This window comes from Mauremys reevesii, linkage group 13 (assembly GCF_016161935.1).
Source record: "Mauremys reevesii isolate NIE-2019 linkage group 13, ASM1616193v1, whole genome shotgun sequence".
Lineage (NCBI taxonomy): Eukaryota > Metazoa > Chordata > Testudines > Geoemydidae > Mauremys > Mauremys reevesii.
Window position 1 is genome coordinate 9097012 of NC_052635.1, and position 22560 is coordinate 9119571.

A 22560-nucleotide genomic window follows, 5' to 3' on the forward strand; every position below is an offset into this window, starting at 1 on the left:
TTTAAACCCAGGTGCCCTGATTAGCCTGCCTTCATTGATGCTAGCAGCCTTGTGATTGGCTGCAAAAGTGTTCTAATCAGGCTGTCTGCCTTAATTGTTTCCAGAAAGTTCCCAATTGTTCTGGAACCTTTCCTGTTACCTTACCCAGGGAAAAGGGACCTACTTAACCTGGGGCTAATATATCTGCCTTCTATCACTCTCCTGTAGCCATCTGGCCTGAACCTGTCACAAGGGATAACAGAAACATGGTGGAATAGTAGTCATGATTGCATATTTATATTGCATATAAATGATGAGGTAGACTGTAAAGAAATTAGAAGTGATGGAGTGGATAAGATAGAGTTTGTTTGGATAAAAATCACTTTGGGGAAGAAAGCTACTAGAGGTATCCCTGGGATAGTGCTTGGGGTGTGCTGCAGACCTCAAGGATGTGATCTAAATATGGACAGAGACCTCTTTAATGAAAAAAAAACTACTAGGAATTGTGTGCTTATGGGAAGCTTTAACTTCCCAGATATAGATCAGAGGACAAGTGCTACTACTAACAGTAGAGTCCAGATTTTCCTGGCTGTGACAGATGAGATTTATTCATCATATAGTTGCCAAACCAACAAGAGGTGATGCCATTTTAGATTTGGGATTGGTGAGTAATGAAGACTGCATAGAAGAACTGGTTGTAGGGGGCAACCTGGGTTTGAATGATCGTGAGCTAATTCAGTTTCAACTAAATGGGAGGATAAACAAAAATAGATCTGCAACTACCATCCTTGATTTCAAAAGAGAAAACTTTAAAAAAGTAAGGGAATTAGTTAGGGAAGGGGACTGGACTGAAGAACTCAAGGATCTGAATGTGGAGGAGGCTTGGAGTAACTCAGGGATAGCTCAGTGGTTTGAGCATTGGCCTGCTAAACCCAGGCTTGTGAGTTCAATCCTTGAGGGGGCCACTTAGGGATCTGAGGCAAAAATTGGTCCTGCTAGTGAAGGCAGGGGGGGCTGGACTCAATGACCTTTTGAGGTCCCTTCCAGTTTTAGGAGATTGGTATATCTCCCATCATTACATTACTTAAAGTCAAAGCTGAAGAACCCATCTGAAGCCTGCATTGTAAGTAAGGGAAAACATTCATAGGGAAGGGCAGAAGAACAAGTTGGATGAGGAATCATCTCAAACAGGTGATTAAGCAGAAAGCCTACAAGGAATGGAAGATAGGAGCAATCAGCGAGGAAGGCTACCTTTTGGAGGTCAGAAAGTGTAGGAATAAAGTGAGAACTGCCAAAAGCCAAGCAGAGTTGGACCCTGCAAAGGAAATTAAAACCAATAATAAAAGGTTCTATAGCCATATAAAGAAGAAGAAAATAAGGAAAGAAGTGGGACCACTAAGCACTAAGGACAGTGTGGATATCAAAGATAATGTAGGCATGGCCCAACACCTAAACAAATACTTTTCCTCAGTCTTTAATAAGACCAATGAAGAGCTTAGGGGTAGTGGCAGGGTGGCTAATGGGAACGAGGATATGAAGGTAGAAATTACCACGTCCGAAGTGGAAATCAAACTCAAGCAGCTTAATGGGATCAAACTGAAGGCCTGGATAATTTCCACCCAAGAGTATTAAAGGAACTGGCACATGAAATTGCAAGCCCAATAACAAGGATTTTTAATGAATCTGTGCATTTGGGGGGGGTCACACCCTATGACTGGAGAATTGCTAATATAGTTCCTATTTTTAAGAAAGGGGGAAAAAGTGATCCAGGAAACTACTGGCTTCTTAGTTTGACCTCAATTGTATGCAAGGTCTTGGAACAAATTTTGAACAGCAAGTATTTAAGGACATAGAGGTGAACAACAATTGGGACAAAATACAACATGGTTTTACAAAAGGTAGATCATACCAGACCAACCCGATCTCTTTCTTTGAGAAGCTAACTGTTTTTTTAGACAAAGGAAATGCAGTAGATTTAGTCTACCTGGATTTCATTAAGACATTTGATATAGTTCCACATGGGAAATTATTAGTTAAATTGGAGAAGAAAGAGATTAATATGAGAACTGAAAGGTGGATAAGGAACTGGTTAAAAGGGAGACAACAACGGGTTGTACTGAAAGGTGAACTGTTAGGCTGAAGGGTGGTTACTAGTGAAGTTCCTCAGGGATCAGTCTTGGGAACAATTTTATTTAACATTTTTATTACTATTCTATTAGCACAAAAAGTGGGAGTGTGCTAATAGAATTTATGGATGACACAAAATTGGGAGGGATTGCCACTATGGAGGAGGACTGGAATATCACACGAGAAGAACTGGATTACCTTGTAAACCTGAGTAATAGGAATGGGATGAAATTTAATAGTGCAAAGTGCAAGGACATGGAGTTAGGGACTAAAAATAATATGTTTTGCTATAAACTTGGGATGGATCAGTTGGAAGTGACAGAAGGAGAGAAAGACCTGGATTTATTGGTTGATCACAGGATGACTATGAGCCACCAATGTGATATGGCTGTGAAAAAGGCTACTACAATCCTAGGATGCATCAGGTGAAGTATTTCCAATAGAGACAGGGAATTGTTAGTGCCATTATAGAAGGCACTGGTAAGACCTCATCTGGAGTATTGTGTGCAATTCTGGTCTTCCGTGCTTAAGAAAGTTGAATTCTAACTGGAACACGTACAGAGAAAGGTTACTAGGACGATCAAAGGAATAGAAAACCCTTTTTTATGAGAGGAGACTCAAACAGCTTTGCTTGTTTAGCCTAGCCAAAAGAAGGCTGAGGGGAGATATGATTGCTCTCTGTAAATATATCAGAGGAATAAATACCACGGAGGGAGATAAGTTATTTAAATACCAATGTTGACACAAACAAATGGAGATAAACTGTCCGCCAACAAGTTTAGTCTCAAAATTAGGTGAAGGTTTCTAACCATCATAGGACTGAATTCTGGAACAACCTTCCCAAGTTAACAGAGGGTGCAAAAAAATTAACTGGCTTCAAGACTAAGCTTGATAAGTTTATGGAAGGGATGGTATGATAGGACTGCATGTGGCCAATCTACGACTGCTAGCAGCAACCATCTCCAATGGCCAGTGATATGCGACACTAGATGGGAAGAGCTCTGAGTTACTACAAACAATTCTTCCCCAGGTGTCTGGCAGGTGGATGTTGGCCACGTGCTCAGGGTCTAACTGGTCACCATATTTGGGGTCAGGAAGGAATTTTCCCCTGGGTCAGATTGGCAGGGACCCTGGGAGATTTTTGTTTTCTTCTGCAGCATAGGACACAGACCACTAGCATAAATGGTGGATTCTATGTAACTTGAAGTATTTAAAGCATGATTTGAGAACTTCAGTAACTCAGCCAGAGTTTAGGGGTCTATTACAGAGGTTTTGTGGCCTGCAAGGTGCAGGAGGTCAGACTAGATGATCACAAGGATCCCTTCTGACCTTAAGCTCTATGAGTCATTAAATCATCCATTCTGAGCTCCTGGCTAACAATAATCACAGAATTTCCCCAGTTACCTGGCGTTGAGCTCAATAACTTATGTTTGGCTAAGATGTACCTTCCAGAAAGGGATCCAGTCCTAATTTGAACATATCAGGAGATGAGAATCCACCACTTCCCTTGGTAGTTTGTGCCAATGGATAATCACTTCTCTGGGAAAAACCTGTGCCTTATTTCTCATTTAAATGTGTCTGACTTTAGCTTCCAGCCATTGGTTCTAGCTGTGCCTTTCTCTGTTCGACTAAAAAACCCTTTTCTAACCAGTGTTTTCTTCCGATGAAGGTACTGATAGATGGTAATTAAGTCACCTCTCAGTCTTCTCCTCGATAAACTGAACAGATCAAGCTCTTTAAGTCTTTTACTGTAAGATCTTTTCTCTGGCCTGCAGATCAGTTTTGTGGCTCTTTTCTGCACCCTCTCCAATCTTTCAACATCCATTTTAAAATGTGCTCCCCAGAACTGAACACAGTATTACAGTATCGGTATCACCAGTGCTCTCTGCAGAGGTGAACCCCCCTCCCTGCTCCTGTTCTCTGCCCCCCTGTTTATACAGCCAAGGATGGCATTAACCCTCGCCCCTCAGCACTGTGCTGGGAGCTGATGTTGAGTTACTCATCCACTGTAGCCACTACCCATGCTGTGATTAGGGCCAGGGTCAACACACGATCTGCCCCAGAAAAGGGCAGGAGGGAGGTGGCACCATGTCAGTGCCTGCGATGAGGGAGTGACACAGACCAACAGCACAGACGGGAAAGTGACTCTGCCCCTGGCTGTGCCCAAGACACAAATCAAACCACACACAGCTTCCTCTCACTCATAGCGCAGTAGTGACTGGTCCAGACACATGAAAACTGCTTAGAAGGAATAATTGGCTATTTATTAATTGCAACTGTTAATTACTGACTATCAAATCACTGATTTTTCGTGTTGTGGCAGTGCCAGGGGATCGTGTCCTTACTGTGCTGGGTGCTGTGTAAACACCAAACAATTAGTAACAATTCCAAGCTGCTAGACGGCTCAGAGGGTGCTGGGTGGAACTGCAGGCAGAGTCTGTGCCCCCTCCCACCTGCCACAGGAAAGCCATAATTCAGCACTCCCAGCCCCTCTCACTGCAATCGTACCAGGGCCTGGGGTGGAAGATATGGGGGAAGAATGGAAAGTCTTCCTGTGAAAGGTACTTATCTACCACTGTTACTGCAGCTCCTCGCAATCTCTAATGTGTTGATCTTCACAATACCCCGTGACATAACATTAGGAGCCTCTGTGCTTCTGAAAATCCCACTAGGTGCCTAAATACCTTTCAAAATGTGATCCAAAGTGACTTACCCCAGGTCACCCGGAAAGGCTGCTGCTGAGCAGAGACGAGACCCCAGGTCTTCAAAGTTGCAGGCTGGTGCCATAATTGCTGTAATACCCATCGTATGAAAAAATTAAGATAGAGAAGTCAGTGCTTGGTCAAAGGTTGTGACACAGACACAGGTCACTGCTTCCTAATCTGTAAGGATTCCAGTCTCCATTGAGTGCATCTCTAAAACACACCCTTTCCTGCGGGGAGCTCAGTACCACCCAAGAAATGCTGGCAGGCTCTCTGCTCCCACTGAAACCCACGGAGGAGACACTCAGCATCTCAGCACTGGGCTGGGAAGGGGCATTAGAATCTGCCCCCCAGGAAAGGCAGATGAGAATCTGAGGGGCAAGGTCCATGAGCAATGAGAGAGCACGATGGTGCGGGGATGACAGACACATGGTGTGTAAAGGGCAGAGGTGAGAGCTGAGTCTCCTTTCTGATCCATCCATGTCTCTAGCTGCAAACCACAAAGAAACCAACTCTGAAGTCCTTCCTCTGGCACAGCTCCCAGCATGTGAGGACACCGTTCAAGAGGGTGTCTCAGAGCAAGGGCTGTGTAGGAACAAGGACCCGAGGATCTGCCACGAGGCTAGTGACACTCACTTTCAATCCTCAGCAAGCAGCAGCGTGCTCTCCATGGCCAGGGACTGGGGCTGGCGTCAGTCGGCCTTCGTGGCCCAGTTCCCGGGAAGACCCCTGCCTGTGGCTGCTGGGACAGGCGCCTCTTGTTGCCCAGGGTGACTGCTGGCATCACACAGACCCTTAGTGCCTCCTGCTCTGGGTTGCTACAGGGTTTATCAGGGAAAGCAGCTGCCCCCTGGCCATTGTTACTGCTGATGGGATCTCCCTTAGGACTGCTGCCTGTGATGCTCTGGGTTCCATTCAGAAGGCAGTCGATGTTTTGTTACTTGTTAAAACAGTGTATCAGCAAAGCAAGTGCAATTGGCATCCTAATCCCCAGGGAAATTAGTTACAATCTCTTTCATGATCATATTGAACTCCTACATACCACTTTCTAGCCGTGGATGTCAAAGCACATCGCAAAGGATAGCAAGTGACATCATCCCCATTTCTCAGGCGAGAAAACAGAGGCACAGAGAAAGGAGGTAATTCCCAAATGTAACCCAGCCTTGGCATAGTCAGGAATACAGCACTTTGACCCAGGCTTCCTCTGTCAAAATGCACTGACCTGGACCACACACTCCAAGACCCTTAGTCTATTACATATGGAAATCTTTAAAGGTTATCTCAGGGACTTATAAAGCTACCCTTCAATGTAGTACCTAAGCACCTTCTATGTAAAATGGATGACATTAAGGAAGCTCCTCACAGATGTCATGAAGTTTCCAGTTCTTTTCCCTTTTCGGGGTAAAAAACCTCTGCTTTGGTATAGGGGGTTGAAACTTTTAGATTTTGTTTTCTTTTGGGGGGATTGGTAGGTGTGATTTTTTGGGGACAGATCATCTTTAGCATCAGACTAACAATCTCACAGGGTGCACAGGGACTCCTTGCACACTGAGCGCCACCCGTATCAATCTCTAGCTAGGTCCTGAAGTGCTCTGGCCCCCCGAATCAATCTCTAGTTAGGGCCTGAAGTGCTCTGTCAAATGGATCATTCTTTACCTACGTCCTGAATTACTCTGGCCACCTGGCTCCTCGAGGTAGATCCTGAGCTGCTCCAGAAACCTGGATCAATCTCTTGCTCGGTCCTCAAGTGCTCTAGTCATTCGTATCAATCTCTAGCTATATCCTGAAGTACTATGGCCATCAGGATCAATCTCTAGCTAGGCCCTGATGTGCTCTGGCCACCCAGATCCATATCTTGCTAGGTCCTGGTCCCCACATCTATCTCTACTTAGGGCCTGATGTCCTCGAGCCACAGAGAACAAACTCTACTTAGAGCCTGAAGTGCTCAGGGCACCTGAATCATCTCTACCTAGGTCATGAAGTGCTTTAGCCACCCGGATATGTCTCTAGTTAGGGCCTGAACTACTCTGGCCACCTCGATCAAGCTCTAGCAAAGTGCTCAGTTGCCCTGACCACTGGGATCAATATCTAGCTATGGATCACTTGATGACCACTTGTTCTGTTCATTCCCTCTGGGGCACCTGGCATTGGCCACTGTCTGAAGACAGGATGCTGGGCTGGATGAACCTTTGGTCTGATCCAATATGGCCATTCTTATGTTCCTATGTTCCTGAAGGGCTCTAGACCCTGGAATAAATTATAGCTAGCTCCTGACTTGCTCTCACTGCCCAGATCTATTTCTAGGTAGGGCCTAAAGTGCTCCGGTCACCCAAATCAATCGCTATCTATGCCCTTTACATGTTTCCCCACTCACTGTCCTTCCCCTGCTTTGCTCCTTCACTTCCTACATATCCCCCACAGCAGGGTGCATCCCATTCCCAGCGCTGTGCAGAGAATCAGCCCTTCGTCCGGGAGATTGTTGACCATCACTCTCTGGTGGACATCTGGTGCGACCACCACCCTGACAACATCTCGATGTTCACCTTTGTCCGGGTGGAGGCCCATCGGTTGCGCCACTCCCGGTTGGACGGCATCTACGTGTCATGCTTCCACCTTTCATGGGCGCACTCGTCCAGCATCCGGCCAGCCCCGTTTTCGGATCACCATCTAGCCACCTTCTCTGCACAGAGAAGCTGGGGCCATCCTATTGGCACTTTAATAACAGCTTGTCAGAGGACATGGGCTTTGTGGTGTCCTTCTGGGAGTTCTGGCTGGCCTGGCAAGGGCAGAGGCATGCCTTTCCCTCGGCGTGGCAGTGGTGGGACATGGGGAAGCTGTGCGCCCGGCTCTTCTGCTGTGACTACACCCGGGGCGCCAGCCGATGGAGGGATGTGGTGATAAAGCAGTTGGAACAGGAGCTGGAGAGGTGTCTGGCCACTGGAGCTGGAGAGGTGTCTGGCTGCCAGCCCTGAAGATCCATCCCTCTGCATAGCGTACTGGGAGAAGCAGGAGGAGCTCCGGGACCTTAAAGACCATCAGGCCCAGAGTGCTTTTGTTCGATCCTGAATCCGCCTGCTTCCCCTACACCCTGGAGAAAAGGAGGGGGGCCAAGAAACACGTCACCTACCTTCTGGCAGAGGACGGCACCCCATCACGGATCCGGCAGAGATGTGCAGGAAGGCCAGAGCCTTCTACGCAAGCCTTTTCTGTCTGGATCCGACTGATCCTAATGCTTGCAAAGTGCTCTGGGATGGACTCCCGATGGTCAGTGTGGGCTACCGAGACCGGCTAGAGCTGCCTCTCACTCTGGCTGAGTTCTCGGAAGCCCTCTGCCACATGCCCACCAAAAAATCTCCGGGCATGGATGGGCTGACCGTGGAGTTCTATCGCGTGTTCTGGGATGTCCTCAGCCCAGACCTAGTCACTGTCTGGGCCAAGTCCATGAAGAGTGGAGTCCTCCCTCTCTTGTGCAGGCAAGCCATGCTCGCCTTATTGCCGAAGAAGGGGGACCTCCATGACTTACGGAATTGGCGTCCTGTCTCGCTCCTCAGCACAGACTACAAAATCATAGCAAAGGCCATCTCGCTGCAGATAGGGTCCGTGCTAGCAGACGTGGTCCACCCAGACCAGATCTACACCGTCCCGGGCCGCACCATATTTGATAACTTATATCTGGTGTGGGATCTCCTGCAGCTTGGTTGTAGGGATGGTTTGTCTTTCACCCTCCTGTCCCTGGATTAGGAGAAGGTGCTTGACAGGGTGGACCACGGGTATCTCCTGGGCACTCTGCGAGTGTTAGGCTTCAGACCCCAGTTTGTGGGCTTTATTTAGGTGCTGTATGTTTCCACAGAGTGTCTGGTCAGGCTCAACTGGACCCTGACCCAGCCGGACAGCTTTGGGCGGGGAGTATGGCAGGGGTGCCCACTCTTGGGCCAGCTGTACACTCTTGCGATCGAGCCCGTCCTCTGTCTCCTCCATCAGAGGCTGATGAGGTTGGTGCTCCAAGATCTGGAGCTGGGGCTGATCCAGTTTGTGTATGTCAGTGACATACTCCTTGTGATCCAGAACCCGGGTGACATGGCATGGGTGGAGGCTTGCCAGGCCATCTACTCGGCAGCCTCCTCCACCCGGGTCTACTAGGTCCAGAGCTCTGGCCCGGTGGTCGGGGAGAGGTGAGCTCCCTCCCATCCACTTCAGGCCATCCGGTGGAGCGCGGGTCCACTGTTCTAGCTCGGTGTTTATCTTTCTGCCACGCATCTGTCTTCGCCGGAGAACTGGTATGGTTTAGAGGGCAGGGTGACAGAGCGGCTCCGGAAATGGACAGAACTAATCCGGTGCCTCTCCCTCCAAGGCGGGGCCAGCTCCAGGCACCAGCTCAGTAAGCAGGTGCTTGGGGTGGCCAACAGAGAGGGGTTGCACATCCAGCTCTTCCACGGCAGGTCCCTCAGTCCCTCTCGGAGTGAAGGACCTGGCGTCGATTTGCTGCCGAAGAATGAAGCGGTGGCAGTAGAGCTGTGGCAGATCGCGATTTTTAATTTATTTTTTTTTGTGGCTGCTTAGGGCAGGAAAAACTCTGGAGCCGGTCCGGCTCAGGAGCAACCCAGGAGCAGCCCAAAGCAACTAGGGATTACCAGGGAATTAGGACCTAAAAGTTTTTTAAAAATAATAAAATATCTGTGGGGACCCTGGTTGCAGGTCTGTACTTAAACAGATTCAACTTCTGTGTCATTCCAAGACAACATAATCTGTGCAACCTTGAGAGTATCATCAGTTACACACAACACTAAGATACAGTAAAGGCTGATAGTATGAATCAATAATTTAGAGTAAACTATATTAGAAGGAATTTGTATTTACCCCAAAAGAAACCAGGAAACTGACAGTTAAGGTGAAACTAAAAAGGAATACAAGGCACTAGGACATTTTCTGACATTTTGGAATTGATTGGATGTGATTTTCAAAACTTGCCATGTTAGATAAATACAGACAGACAGACTGTCCAGGCTGATTTCCACTCTGGCACTTGGAGTGCAGAAGGTGGGGGCCTCAAGGACTCTAAAAATTAATACTGGCCACTCCAGGCTTGTATTAAACTCCCAAGGTTACAGGTTTTCTCTGACCTTGGATTGGTAGATGCTACCACCACCCAAGTGCAAAACCCCTCTGAGAATCCAGGGAGGTGCACTTGGGAATTCTTCCCTGTGGGATACCCTCAAGCTCTTTCATCCCCCACTCCGGGGAAGAGCTGAGAAAGAAACCAAAGGAATCAGCTGTTGCCACCAGATAATTAAATAACTTGCACAAACCTCTTAGGACACAAAAGCCCAATCCTTTTCTTAAAAAAAGGGACATTTTATTAAAAACAAAAAGAAAGAAAACGTCTGGAAACACAGGTGATTGCTAGATATTAAAAAACAGCATTGTTGCCATTTTCCATTATTTAATTGCCTGCAGAAATCTGTTGGTCACTGTTCAGTATAGCTGACTTCCTGTCATTTACTCCAGAGGCTGGTGTTGATTTCTCAGCACAACAGCTTGTTACTGTATTTGTGCCCTTTACTCTCTTCAAGTGGAGTCGTCTTCTCAGTCTAGCTGCCGCCTTCTCAGTCTTGACTCTCTTGTGCCACCTGGTGGCAATTATTGGGTATAACTTCCCATTTCTCATTCCTTAACCTGGGCTACTATCCCCAGTTATCTATAGCATAGAGGCCCTTTTCTCTTCAGTGCCCTTTCCTCACCACTTACACACTATTACACAGATTCTCCTCTCTTTTCACTTTGCTCTCTTGGTCATTTGGCAGCATGACTCCTCCTTTCTTGCCCTTCCATTTCAGCTGCTATCCATCGGTCTTGCATAGCACTCCCACACCTGTCCCATTCCTCTGCCCTATTGTGACACTAGACAGCATAATCACATCTTTCCTCATTTCTTACCTACTTCTAGGTGTGCACTGTGCCTAATTAGAACCCCTGGGAACAACACCACACAACGGCATGACTGCACCAGCAGATACTACAACAGGGGTTTCCCATCAATCCAGTGCATTGCTGTTAATGTGAGGTCCTTTTCCAATCATAGAATCATAGAACTTAAGATCAGAAGATCAGCAGGCCACAAAATCTGACCCACCCACTCCTGAAATAATTCTCTCCCTTGACTCAGCTGTTGAAGTCCCCCCCCCCTCCTGATTTAAAGACTTCAAGATAATCCTCCAGCCCCAGAGCGACCCCCCCCCCCGCATGAGAGGAAAAAAAAAAAAAAACCCAGGCCACCACCACCCTGAGGAAAAGGAGGAAACCCCAAATATGGCCATTATAGCTGAACCCCCTGCATGCGGGCAAGACTCTCCCAGCTCCAGCCAGAAAAAAAAGAAAAGACTTTCAAATTGACCTCGGTACTAATTACCAGTGGTCACACGTTATTGACCTATTGACTAATGGAAATGCATAGACTGGACCTCCAGTGACAGAAGCCCAGTGACTATCCAAGCTGAGATTCTCAGAGGAGTCTAGGGGAGTTCAGTGCTGAGCTCCTGTTTCAAAGGGATTTGGGTACCTAACTCCACTAGGCCCCTGGGGAAATCCCTTCTGCAGAGTTAAGCCCTGCAATTCTCACTGATCACCAGCTCCCATGGCTCTGGCCAAGCCCTGACATGCTCACAGTGACTGACACAGAACTGCCGTGTTGAGCATCACAGGTGTTCTGTCCATTGCTTGGTGATAGCCACTTCCTCTCACCATAGGTTGCCTCATTCCCTGAGGAGAGGGCCCCATGTGGAGCAGAGCTATCTGAGGCACCCGGGGCTGGCTGGACATACCCTTAGAACTAGCCCTCTCGGGCCTTGCACTTGTTGCAGTCAGTTTTGGAGACAATCCCTGCCTTTGAACTGCTCAAGCAGCAGAGCGGTTTCTCCCTTGCAGTGCCATGTGCTGAGTCCCTTCCTGGTGACTGTTTGACTGGCCTGGCTCTAGGAACAGCCTCAGTTCTATGTGTGCATGCATCCCCTAGTTTTGCCTAGTGCTCTGGCAAACCCCCAGCTGGGTCACGACTGTCCCCATTGACCTGGGCTCCAAGTCTGCTTCTTTGTGGTTGCCCAACCTACCTGCACCCATGAGCCCAATGAGCCTGGTGCTGGTGCTTTGCCAGAGCTGGTCGCAGCCAGGTGTAGCGCTGGTACGAGCTATGAAGCTGTTCCTTGTGAAGTGTCCAGAGGTCACCGCTGTGGCCCAGCTGTTTGCATCTGGCCTGTGGGAGCGCAGTTGCAGTGGTTCGTTTGCAGGGAGGGTATGGTGGGGTTGGCATGAGGCACTATTTCAGAGGTCACAGATTTCCTAGACTGACATCCCCACATGCTGCGCCAGGAGTTGTATTTTTTTTTAAATACAAACAGCTTTTTATGGAGATAAACACTTGGTGACAATTTTGTCTCCAATCTGACCAGGGCCTAGTTAAAAACTGCATGATGGGAACATGGTTATGGCCACCTTCCTCCCTGCTCCTTCCACTTAGATGGACAACACTGACCTGAGCTCTGGCTGGATTCTCCATTCTGTCCTTGGGGGTATAAGTAACTATCTGAACTAGCAAACTTTATGATACTGTCACCCATGGGTCTTTGGCTGGACTAGGCTGTTGGAATTGGATTATCAGATTTTATTGTCTAATACAAAGAAAGAATGAGTGACAGAAGGCGTACAGGGATTTGCTTTGATATTTAGTGGTGTTTGTGCCTTATGCAGCATGACATTTTTTGGCATTTTCAGATGCTAAACATACTCCTCAGCCAAGATGAATATTTAGACAAACCAGAGAGAAATACTGTCATCCTGTATGTATCAGTGCTGGACAGGAGACATTGCTAGATCTGTCCACAATCTCATGCTTTCCTATTTGCTGTGTTACATGGACACAATCATAGAATACCAGGGTTGGAAGTGACCTCAGGAGATCATCTAGTCTAACCCCCTGCTCAAAGCAGGGCCAATGCGCAGACAGATTTTTGTCCAGATCCCTAAATGGCCCCCTCAGAGATTGAACTCACAACCCTGGGTTTAGCAGGCCAATGCTCACTCCACTGAACTATTCCTCCCCCCACATGTGGGACCACAAACCCTCTGCCTCAGTAACTCCATGCAGATTGTGTCCATTTGTTTTTCACATCAGTGTTAAGATATTCAATGGGAGTTTTTAACTTAATTTCAATGAGGGCTCTTTGTCTAAATCACCCAGGCAGCTTTGAAAACCACAGCCTTAGTTATTATCTAGGACTCCCTGCAATTTTTTTTGTGAAAGCCACATTTACTGACTGCTTCACGCAAGGCTTCCCTGACCTCTCTGTTTCTCAGGCTGTAGATAAGGGGGTTTATCAGGGGAGTCAGGACTGTGTAGCAAAGTGAGAGCACTTTCTTTAGGGCTCTCAGTGCATCGAGTGTTGGTAGCATGTACACAATCATTATTGTTCCATAGAAAATTGTCACTACAGTGAGGTGGGAGGAGCAGGTGGAAAATGCCTTTTGCCTCCAGGTGGTGGAAGAGATTCTCAGGATGACGGTGAGGATACACATGTAGGACATCAGGGTTAGAAGAAATGGAGGCAAGGTGAATACACAGGCTAATATGAAATCCAACAATATGATCAGGCCTGTGTCTCCGCAGGAGAGTTTTATCAGTGATATGGGATCACAAAAGAAATGGTCAATTTCATTCGGGCCACAGAATATGAACTGTGACATGAATAAAATAAAGATGGTAATAGCCAAAAAACCATTTAACCATGTGCCAGCAGCCAACTGGAGGCAAAACCTGCTATTCATAAGAGTTGAATAGTGCAGGGGTTTACATATTGCTAAATACCGATCATAAGACATCACTGCTAGCAGATAGCATTCTGTAGCTGCCAGAACTGCAAAGAAATACAGTTGTGTGATGCAGCCATTGACTGAGATGCTTTTGTGCCCAGTCAGGAGACTGGCCAGCATCCTGGACAGGATGGTGGAGGTGTAGCAGATCTCCAAGCAGGACAAGTTCCCTAGGAAGAAATACATGGGGGTGTGCAGGTGCTGATCAGTCACAACTAGCACAATTATAAGGCTGTTCCCAACCACTGTTGTGATGTAGATCACTAGGAACAGCAGGAAGAGAAGAATTTGCAGGTCAGGGAGATCCCCGAATCCCAGGAGGATGAATTCTGTGATGGCCGTTTGGTTTCCCCAGTCCATGTCTGCCATCGGTTGAGTCTAGGAACAATAAAATAAATGGTGCAATCAAACTGTAAGAACATAGAGCTGAAAGTTAATCAAGTGTTGCAAAATCATTCCATAAATATTCAAAAACTCCTCTCCCTTTCCTGGTTGCCAGATGAAATTTTAAGGCTAAATGTAGACTTCAGACAATGTGTCAGGAGACTAAGTCTGAGAACACAACATGAGTAGCCAGGTAGACCACCCTCTGTCACATCAAATTACTGAGTACTCTAAGAACAGTCCATTTCTCTGGTAGCCCACATACTGAGAGGATAGATCAGCCCACTTCTTTATCTACTATCATAGCCCATCTATTGACATACTGCTTAAATTATGCTTAAATGCAGAATTCCACTTCTGGCCATGGCCAGAATTTTGTCGTGTTTTAGTTAGAATCCAAATCAATAAATACATGAACTAATATCTTGGACTGAGATTTTCAATTGAATCTAGTATCCTTAGGTGCTGATCTTCTGTTAGAATTCATGGAAATTAATCTAATAATACATCTTGGCATATTCAGCATCTTAGTGTGCTATAGGAAAGGGAATAATTATTTGCAACCTCTCACAAGTGATCAGTTTATGTTATAAATTATGAAGTGGAGTTAATCCTTCCGTAGTTCATGTAATGACAGTGATGAGGATGACATGCTGAGGGACTGGCAATGCCTTTTCTATTTCAGATGAGAATTCCTGATGTTAATTATGTATCAGTAACAAAATACAGCTCTTCTGAGGGTGGATTTTAGGAAGGGGCAAAGCCAGGCTTGATGTGCAACCCTAACTGTGGAGGGACCCTCTGCACGCCATAATGATTGTGGGATGAAAATCCAGGAAACAGAAAGGCATTGGGGAGAAAAGATGGTGCCCCTGATGGTGCTGAAGCTCTGAGCTTACTATAGACCAGAAAACACCACCTCAAACTACACCCTGCCAGAACAACAATGGCAAAACCCGCTGACTTATCTCCACTGCTACAATGATCAACACCCCACATGCCTGTCACAACATGTGCTGTATCTCATCCAAAGCACTAATTGCCACAATAACAACCGTGTGGTTGCAACCAGACAATCACTGTGCTTTTGAATGAAAACACACAGGAAAATAATAACAGACAAAAACACTGTATCACCTGGTGCATTGTCCTCTCCACTTTGAGGGAGGGGTGGACTGGGTAATAATCTTATACTGGTCTGGCTTTTGACCAGGATAGATGGTACACTCTGGGGTTCTAGGTTGTGAAGCTGAGGAGAAGTCTTCCTGTAACTGCAGCTGGGTGTGTCCCTGCCTGTGTAAAGGTTTGTGTGAGTGCAGGACCGGGAGTGGTCTGCAGCTTGTCACAGCAGCACAGTGTAAGAGGAGAGTCCAGGTTGGGGAGACAGAGGGTTCAGGGGTACCCCAGGTCCAGGTTGCACTCCAGGGGCAGGGATCCCATCACACCGGGAATCTCTGGGCTTGCTACATCAGTTATGAATGTAAAAAAATTACTGAACCCTACACCTAATTGCTTGAGCCCTGGCACCTCTTTCATTACAAATTAAGCACTGTCTATCCCAGGGTACGTCTACACTACGGGACTATTCCGAATTTGCATAAACCGGTTTTGTAAAACAGATTTTATAAAATCGAGTGTGTGCCCACACAACAACACAAAAAAATCGTGTGTGCGCACCACGTCCGAGGCTTCTGATTTCTTTCTGGAGACAGCATGACTGGTAGCTACTCCCCAGCTATCCCAGTTTCCCCTCCCCCCCCGCCCCCTTGCCTTGGCGGGTTGAGATCCCAGTGCCTGATGGGCAAAATCATTTCGGGGGTGGTCTGGGGTACAGCCCACTCTCCCTCCTCCCCTCCCCTGCAGACAAACTGCCCTTTTTGCCCTCTTTTTTTCCGGTGCGCCTGCAGACGCCATAGCAGCATGGCAGCTGGACGCTCCTGCTCTCCATACGTGGATGTTCGATTCTTTACCGCACCGCACTGCTGCTGATGCTATGCTGAAGAACCGCCCTAGGCCGCGACGAAGGAGCGGGCAGCGCGGCAGCGATATGACAGTGATGAGGACGTGGACACAGACTCAGCGATCGGTCGGCGTGTGCTTGCCGTGCTGGGATGGATGGTATGGTAATGGGGCAGATTCTATCCATTGAACGCCGGCCAGCGGGAAAAACAAGCACTGACTGGGTGGGTTGTGTGTGTGTTGTGGGTGTGAGAATTCAGTGGTGCAAACTTTCTGGTCGCATCAGTTGCTCACTTTGCTTGCCCTGCGGCTTTGCTTTTCTCTGACCAATGATAGCAGCATACTCAGAGGAGAGAAGCGTGTAGAGAAGCCCGAGAGAGCTTGCAGCAGCGATAGCCGAATGGAAGCCGAGCACGCCAGACAGCAGGAATCAAGTTGGGGGCTGCTGTCTACTGTGTAAATCTGCTGTGGGGCAACTGTGAAGCTGCTGCCTTAGCTGTGCTGCACGAAGGTTGTGACTCTGTTGTGTGCAGGCCATAGTGGATGGCTTTGCTGCTGATGGAGGATTCCATGGGGGGGGGCGACAGATGGAACCCATATCCCTGGATAGGCACCGCAGCACCACCACACCAAGTGCACGAAACCACGGTGGGTATTTGGGGTGCACAAAGGCTGCACACCAAGGATCACAAGGGACACAATGCCAGGAATGGCTAGGATGGCCAGGACTACTCTATGCTACTGTGTTTAAGCACTACTTGCCAGACCTGCAAACGACTTGCTTCTTGACCAGCACCAGACAGTTGGAAATGGGATGTTGCCTGTCGTTATCCTGGGCTGGCAGCCTGTCCCCCCCAGCATGGGGGCATGCAGGCAGCACAGCAGCAGAAGCCAGGTGTCAGGTTGGGAGACAGGCTGTGTGGCTGATTGGCAGGAACATGCACTGGTGGCAGGGTGAATGTGGGTGGGCTGTTGACTCGCTGGCTACCTCCTACTGACTCCACCTGACCTGCTCAAAGCTGCTTGCTGTATTCTCCAATGTCTCTGTTTGAGTAAAGTGCTGGTTTAGTAGAGGGGTGGGAGGGTGAGAGTATCACCTGGCCGCTGATGGGGGGTGGAGCCTGGACACAGGAGAGCCAGACGCCAGGAGAGAAGAGCAGATGCATCAGGAAGCGGTGTGAGTGCATCAGCAAAGCTTTGAAATGGCCAGAGAAGCTTTGAAACTGAGACTCTTGTTGATGAAGGGTACAGTGTGACCCCTGTGTTACCTTGATTACCTTCCCCCCCCTGACTTGACTCCAGCAAGTTTCTTATTTAAATTCTTAAAGCATTTTTCATTTAAAAAATAAAGTTTTTCATTTAAAAAAGGAGGAGAGAAGGAGAGGAGGAATAAAAAGAGGGAGAGGAAAAAGGAGTGGCTGAGAGGAAAAGGGTGGGAGGGATGAGGGTGGAGTGGGGGGGTGGTGGGAGCCTCACGGGGTCTTTTGGGGCTGTGGGGTGGGTGGGGGGGGCGGTATGGTGGAGAGGGTGGTGAGGTCTGGGTGCAGTGGTTAGGGAGGCTCCTGCTGCTGCAGGTGAAGCTGTGGTTATACAGGGGCTGCAGCCAGGATTGTGATCCTGTCAGTTTGATCTGCACAAGACGCCGCGCCTGCAGATCTTCTGCCGCGCCGCCAGCCGCCCCCTCACCCCGCCGCACCTCCGCTCTTCACCCCTCCCTCCTCCTGTCCTCTTCCATCTCATCTCCTGCCTCCCTGTCCTCACTCGGCCTTCCTCCTGTCCTCACACTCCCTGAGCCCCTCGTCCCACCACTCATTTCCTTCTTTCCTTTCCTTCCATAATATCCTTCTCTCTATTCGAGAACATCTTCTCTCGCGTCTTCTTTTTTTCCGGCCTTTTATCATCCGGAAAGCTACATTTTAGGGGACTTTGGTTATGAGAAAGATATGGGATGGAGGAGGACGCTTGATAATATGTACATTTTACTGTTTCAGATATATAGCATAATACATATGATTTCCACATGTCTGCATACATCACATTGATTAGCACAGGCATGCTTATCATCATGGTTATGATTTTTCATCTATGGTCCACTGTTTTCTCTCTAGTTCAGGAGGCAGCATCATGATTCAGCTTGCAGGCCACAGTACTCAGCCATTTATAGCCAGGCACCCCCCCCCCAGCCACACCTAGGCTCCCTGCTAATCAACTGCCTGCCCCCCGCCCCCCCTGCTCTTCAACTCAGCTCCTCCCTGCTTCTCTCCTTCCGATCACCAAACCCTGCTCTCCTCTCCCGCCTCCCGGCAAAGGGAACGTTTGATCGAGATCCGCATTCCTGCTCTAAAGTGGCCACATGCCCATCCAAGTTCTTTTTTTTCTATTCTGCATTTTTGACCATTTTATGAAAAATTTATCCACCCAGCTGAAATGAAAGATTAAGAAGAGCGGTTATCCTGAAAATGATAAGTTTATCTGATGATACAGATACTTTGAAACTTGCTGATGATGCTTGACTACTTGCTACATACATGGCATGATAATGCGTGCTATGCTGGTGGCAGGCTGAAGATTACTGACATGCCTGGCCTTGCAAGGAAGGCTTGTGGTGCACCATGCGGGCATGGGCAGGATGCCCCCTTTTGGAAACCTTCTGCAGAGGCCTTCCTGAGAAGACCTCTCAACAAATCGAGATGTAACAAGCTTTCTGTCCAATCCCTCGGTCAGTCCTCCATGTTAACAAACTTCAGGGCAAAACAAAACAACAAATGCTTCTTGCCAAACACACTCACCTGAATGCATCCAGGGTCTGCCTCTGCTGCTTGCCACTGTGCAAGGGCATGAAATAGGTAATTGAGGCCAGGGGCTGGCCCAGGGCGTCATTCTCTTGTGAGGGCTGGGAGCAGGGCTGTCTTCAGGGTCTTCTTCTTCTTCTTCTTCGTCTCTTCTTCTTCCTGGGGGTCAGGTGGCCTCTGTGCATCAGCTTCCCATCTGCATGGCCTGAGTATTCTTCAGACATGTTCTTCCACAGCAATGGCAGATTACAAGCTCAATGTCATGTTTTCATGTCACTCGCACCCCTGCCGGACCTTCAGCCAGCTTCTTTCATTGCATGCAGCTTCTTTGCTTTTCTTGCATCTTTTTCTGCACTTGCATTTCTTTTTTATTTTTGCCTTTTTGCTTGCTGCTCAATTCTGACTTTTTTTCTTTCATAGCCTTTTCTTCTCCAGTTTTTCTTTTTGTCTTTGGCTGTCCCCATTTTTCACCAGATCCTTGCCCTTGTTCCCTGTTCTCAGATCTGGCGGCCTCTTTTCCATGCTGCGATTCCTGCATTCTTAAGAGTGCTGATTGCCTGTGCGTGCTGCTGTGTGATGATGAGCTCTCAGCTGTGTGAGCCTGAGATGAGCTGCTGGCCAGTCCGGTGAGTTTCCTGTCTACGCTTTGTGCATCCAGTGTGATAAGCAATGAATGATGTGAGTTAGTGCCCCCTGTCTGTGCATCGCGCAGGGCTACACCGGGTCCGATTGCGACACTAACCGCGTGGATACCGTAAATACCGATATTTATTACTACTCCATACAGGCGAGAGAACTTAGTATGTTCTTAAAAAAAAATATTATTAAAGAATGATACACTAACCCTAAGTAGTTTTAGAATCAACGTCGGTGTTTAAAACGTTAACCGGTGTAAAAGAGCCCCCAGACCTAAAGAAGAACTCCCTGTGGCTCAAAAGTTTCTCTCTCTCACCAACAGAAGTTGGTCCAATGAAAGTTAATACCTCATCCACCTTGTCCCTCTCATATTCACAAACCACATCCATGCCCTTGTTTTGAAGGTGCTATAGAAATGCAGTTAGAAAGCTTACCTGGACATCCCAAGTGTGAAGCGATGAGCTCTTATTTCTCAGGGTTTGGTGACCAGGACTCAGGTTCCTCAGCTGAGGTCCTTGTCTCTCATTACTCTTCAGAATCTGGATCTTCGAAGTAAAGAGATCTGTATGCACCTGAATGGGCAATCATCTGCCACGTTCAGCCTTAGAACATGCTCTCCCCCCTCCATTTACAAAGTGCAGAGGTCTCCTGTCATTTGTATTCTTCTCCATGGCAGGCTGCATCTCCCTTGAGTCCACCTCCAAAGGGGCTGAGCCGGGGGAGTTAGCGCTGTGGTTTCTGTGCAGAAAGTGCAGACAACTGTCCTGATGCAACCAACCTCCCACACCCAGAGGCATCACCTTTCTGCTCCCTGCTATATGAGATCATTGCCCTGCATGACTGAAATGTAACAGCCATGGATGTTACAGATACACTCTGAGTGGAGTGCATGGTCATGCAGAGAGTGACTCTGCTGAGTAATATTTGCTCATGTCAGTTGTCCCGTTGCCTTAAGTGGCACAATTGCATGCATAACAATGGCTAAGATGAGTCAGGCCTTCCAGGCTGGTGTTGAAGCCTCACAGTTTAACAAACACACAGAACAATTAATATAAAGTACATTGAATATGTAGTCTGCAAATGAAAGATTTGGATGAAAGGAAATCTCTCTATGTGTGTCTATATTTCTCTGCGTGAGCACCTTTCTATCATACACACACACACAGAGAAACCCAAAGGAAACATTTATCCCGCAGGAACTTAGATGTGATTAGTAATTACTAATGGTTATTTATTTATTTAACTCTATTTTCTCCCTTCAGTGTGACCTAGTGGAGTGAGCACTGGCCTGCTGAATGACCTTGAGCAACCCACATCCCTTGGCTCTGCCTCAGTTTCCCCATCTCTAAAAAGGGGCTAATGATACAGTTTGAGATCTGCTGATGGAATGTTTTATAAAAGCTAGGGATTATTATTCTTACATTAAAATTATTTCTCCAAATCCCACCTGGATACATTTTATGATGATTATTACTACCATAGCACTAGGACCTGTCATGGACCCCGGCACCCCAGACCTCCCTTTCTCAAAGAGAGCAGTAATGCTGAAAGTGAGCCAAGCTGGAGCTTTCAAAGGGCTCAGTACACCCCCAGTAGCTGACTGGGAGCCGTGGTGTGTGGTGATGTGTGGGGAATATTGAGAGGGGGGCCGCAAGGCCAGGTTCAATTCTTCTGCACCCACAGGCTTTATCTCATAAGGCAGTTGCTTGCCTTGCTCTAACACCCTGGACTGGGCATCTCCACTGATTTCCTCTCAGCTCTAGGGCCTGTTTATAGCAAATCTCCTTTGCACACTTAGATTCTCTCCTTGCCTCATCTGCTGTGCTGAGGTTGGAGGATCTCACTATCCTCTGCCCTGGCTTCATCTTCTTCCTCAGCTGAGGGCCCAGTCCCTAGCTGGGCAAACTGCCGGCGCCTCCAATCTCTTTTCCCAGGAGCACAAGAGAGACTTGCTCACACTTTCTCCTCTTTAACCCATACCCCCAGCTGAACACTGCTCCTCTGCCCGTGATCCAGCCCAGCACTGCTCAGCCCAGCCCAGCTGCCTCTCCCAAGTGCCCATGGAGATGGCTCTGGCTGGAGTGATGTGATGCTGGCCCAGCCCAGTGCCAAGCTGGCTGACGTGGCTCACTAAGGTGGCTACCAACCCCGGGGCAGACAGACTGTTGCAAACCAGGGTACAAACCCCAAACTGGTTGCATGTTCTATAATTAGATTTCACCAACCAAGTGTCAAACACTATAACAGCCTTAGCATGGAGCCACAGACAGTCCCCTTGGGCACTGCAGTCTCTCTTGCCACCCAGGTCACCCTTGTGACAGATGGTCCCTTACACCAAAAATCACAAGAGTGTTCAGGATAGGACCAATCACTTACCTCAATTGTATCTTAGACCTCACACCAAAGACAACACTTCTAGCCAGTGCTGTAATAAACGAAGTAAAGTTTTATTAACTATGAAAAAAAATCAGAGAATTGTTTACAAGGTTAAAGCAGGTAACCATACACCCACAGAAAAGCTCTGTGTGAGCTTCTCTCTCTCACTAACAGCAGTTGGTCCAATACAAGATATTACCTCACCCACCTTGTCTCTCTAATATCCTGGGACTGACATGGCTGTAACACTGCAGGATCAGCACTTTACATTCATCCATGCTTCTTTTCTGTTTGGTGAGTTACACAGTTACAGAGGTTTACAATGCACACACTCCATATGACTATTCCATGGGATACAGATGTTTTAGGTGCAATTAATACATGCAGAGCTCTACAATCATTCCATGAAGTCTAAACACTACACACATTGTTATAAACCCAATAGCTATTTAAACAATGCTAACCCACAGGCGAGCTGACTCGTTTCCAGCTATGCATTTGTCAGTGTTCGTGAGGCCTAGGGGCGTTGGCATGGGCTAGCACCAAGCTCACAGCACCACCCCTATGGAGATGACTGGGGTTGCTCATGGGCTCCTCATTGTATCAATACTCAGTGTGACTCTCCACATGCTTCTGAGACCCTTTGGAACATTACAGGAATTGGAAAATAAGCTACTGCACAGGCTTGTGCTAAATATGGCACAAGTATCTCCTGTGTCCTCACTCAGGTGAGTAACCCATATTCA

General features: G+C 47.7%; 1 protein-coding gene across 1 annotated transcript; it reads right to left on the reverse strand.

The window, feature by feature from the left end:
- Positions 1–13070: 13070 nt before the first annotated feature.
- LOC120379928 (olfactory receptor 6N1-like) lies at positions 13071–14027 on the reverse strand. The gene has a single exon (XM_039497442.1). The coding sequence runs from the start codon at positions 14025–14027 to the stop codon at positions 13071–13073; it is 957 nt and encodes a 318-aa protein (XP_039353376.1).
- Between the last annotated feature and the right edge of the window lie 8533 nt (positions 14028–22560).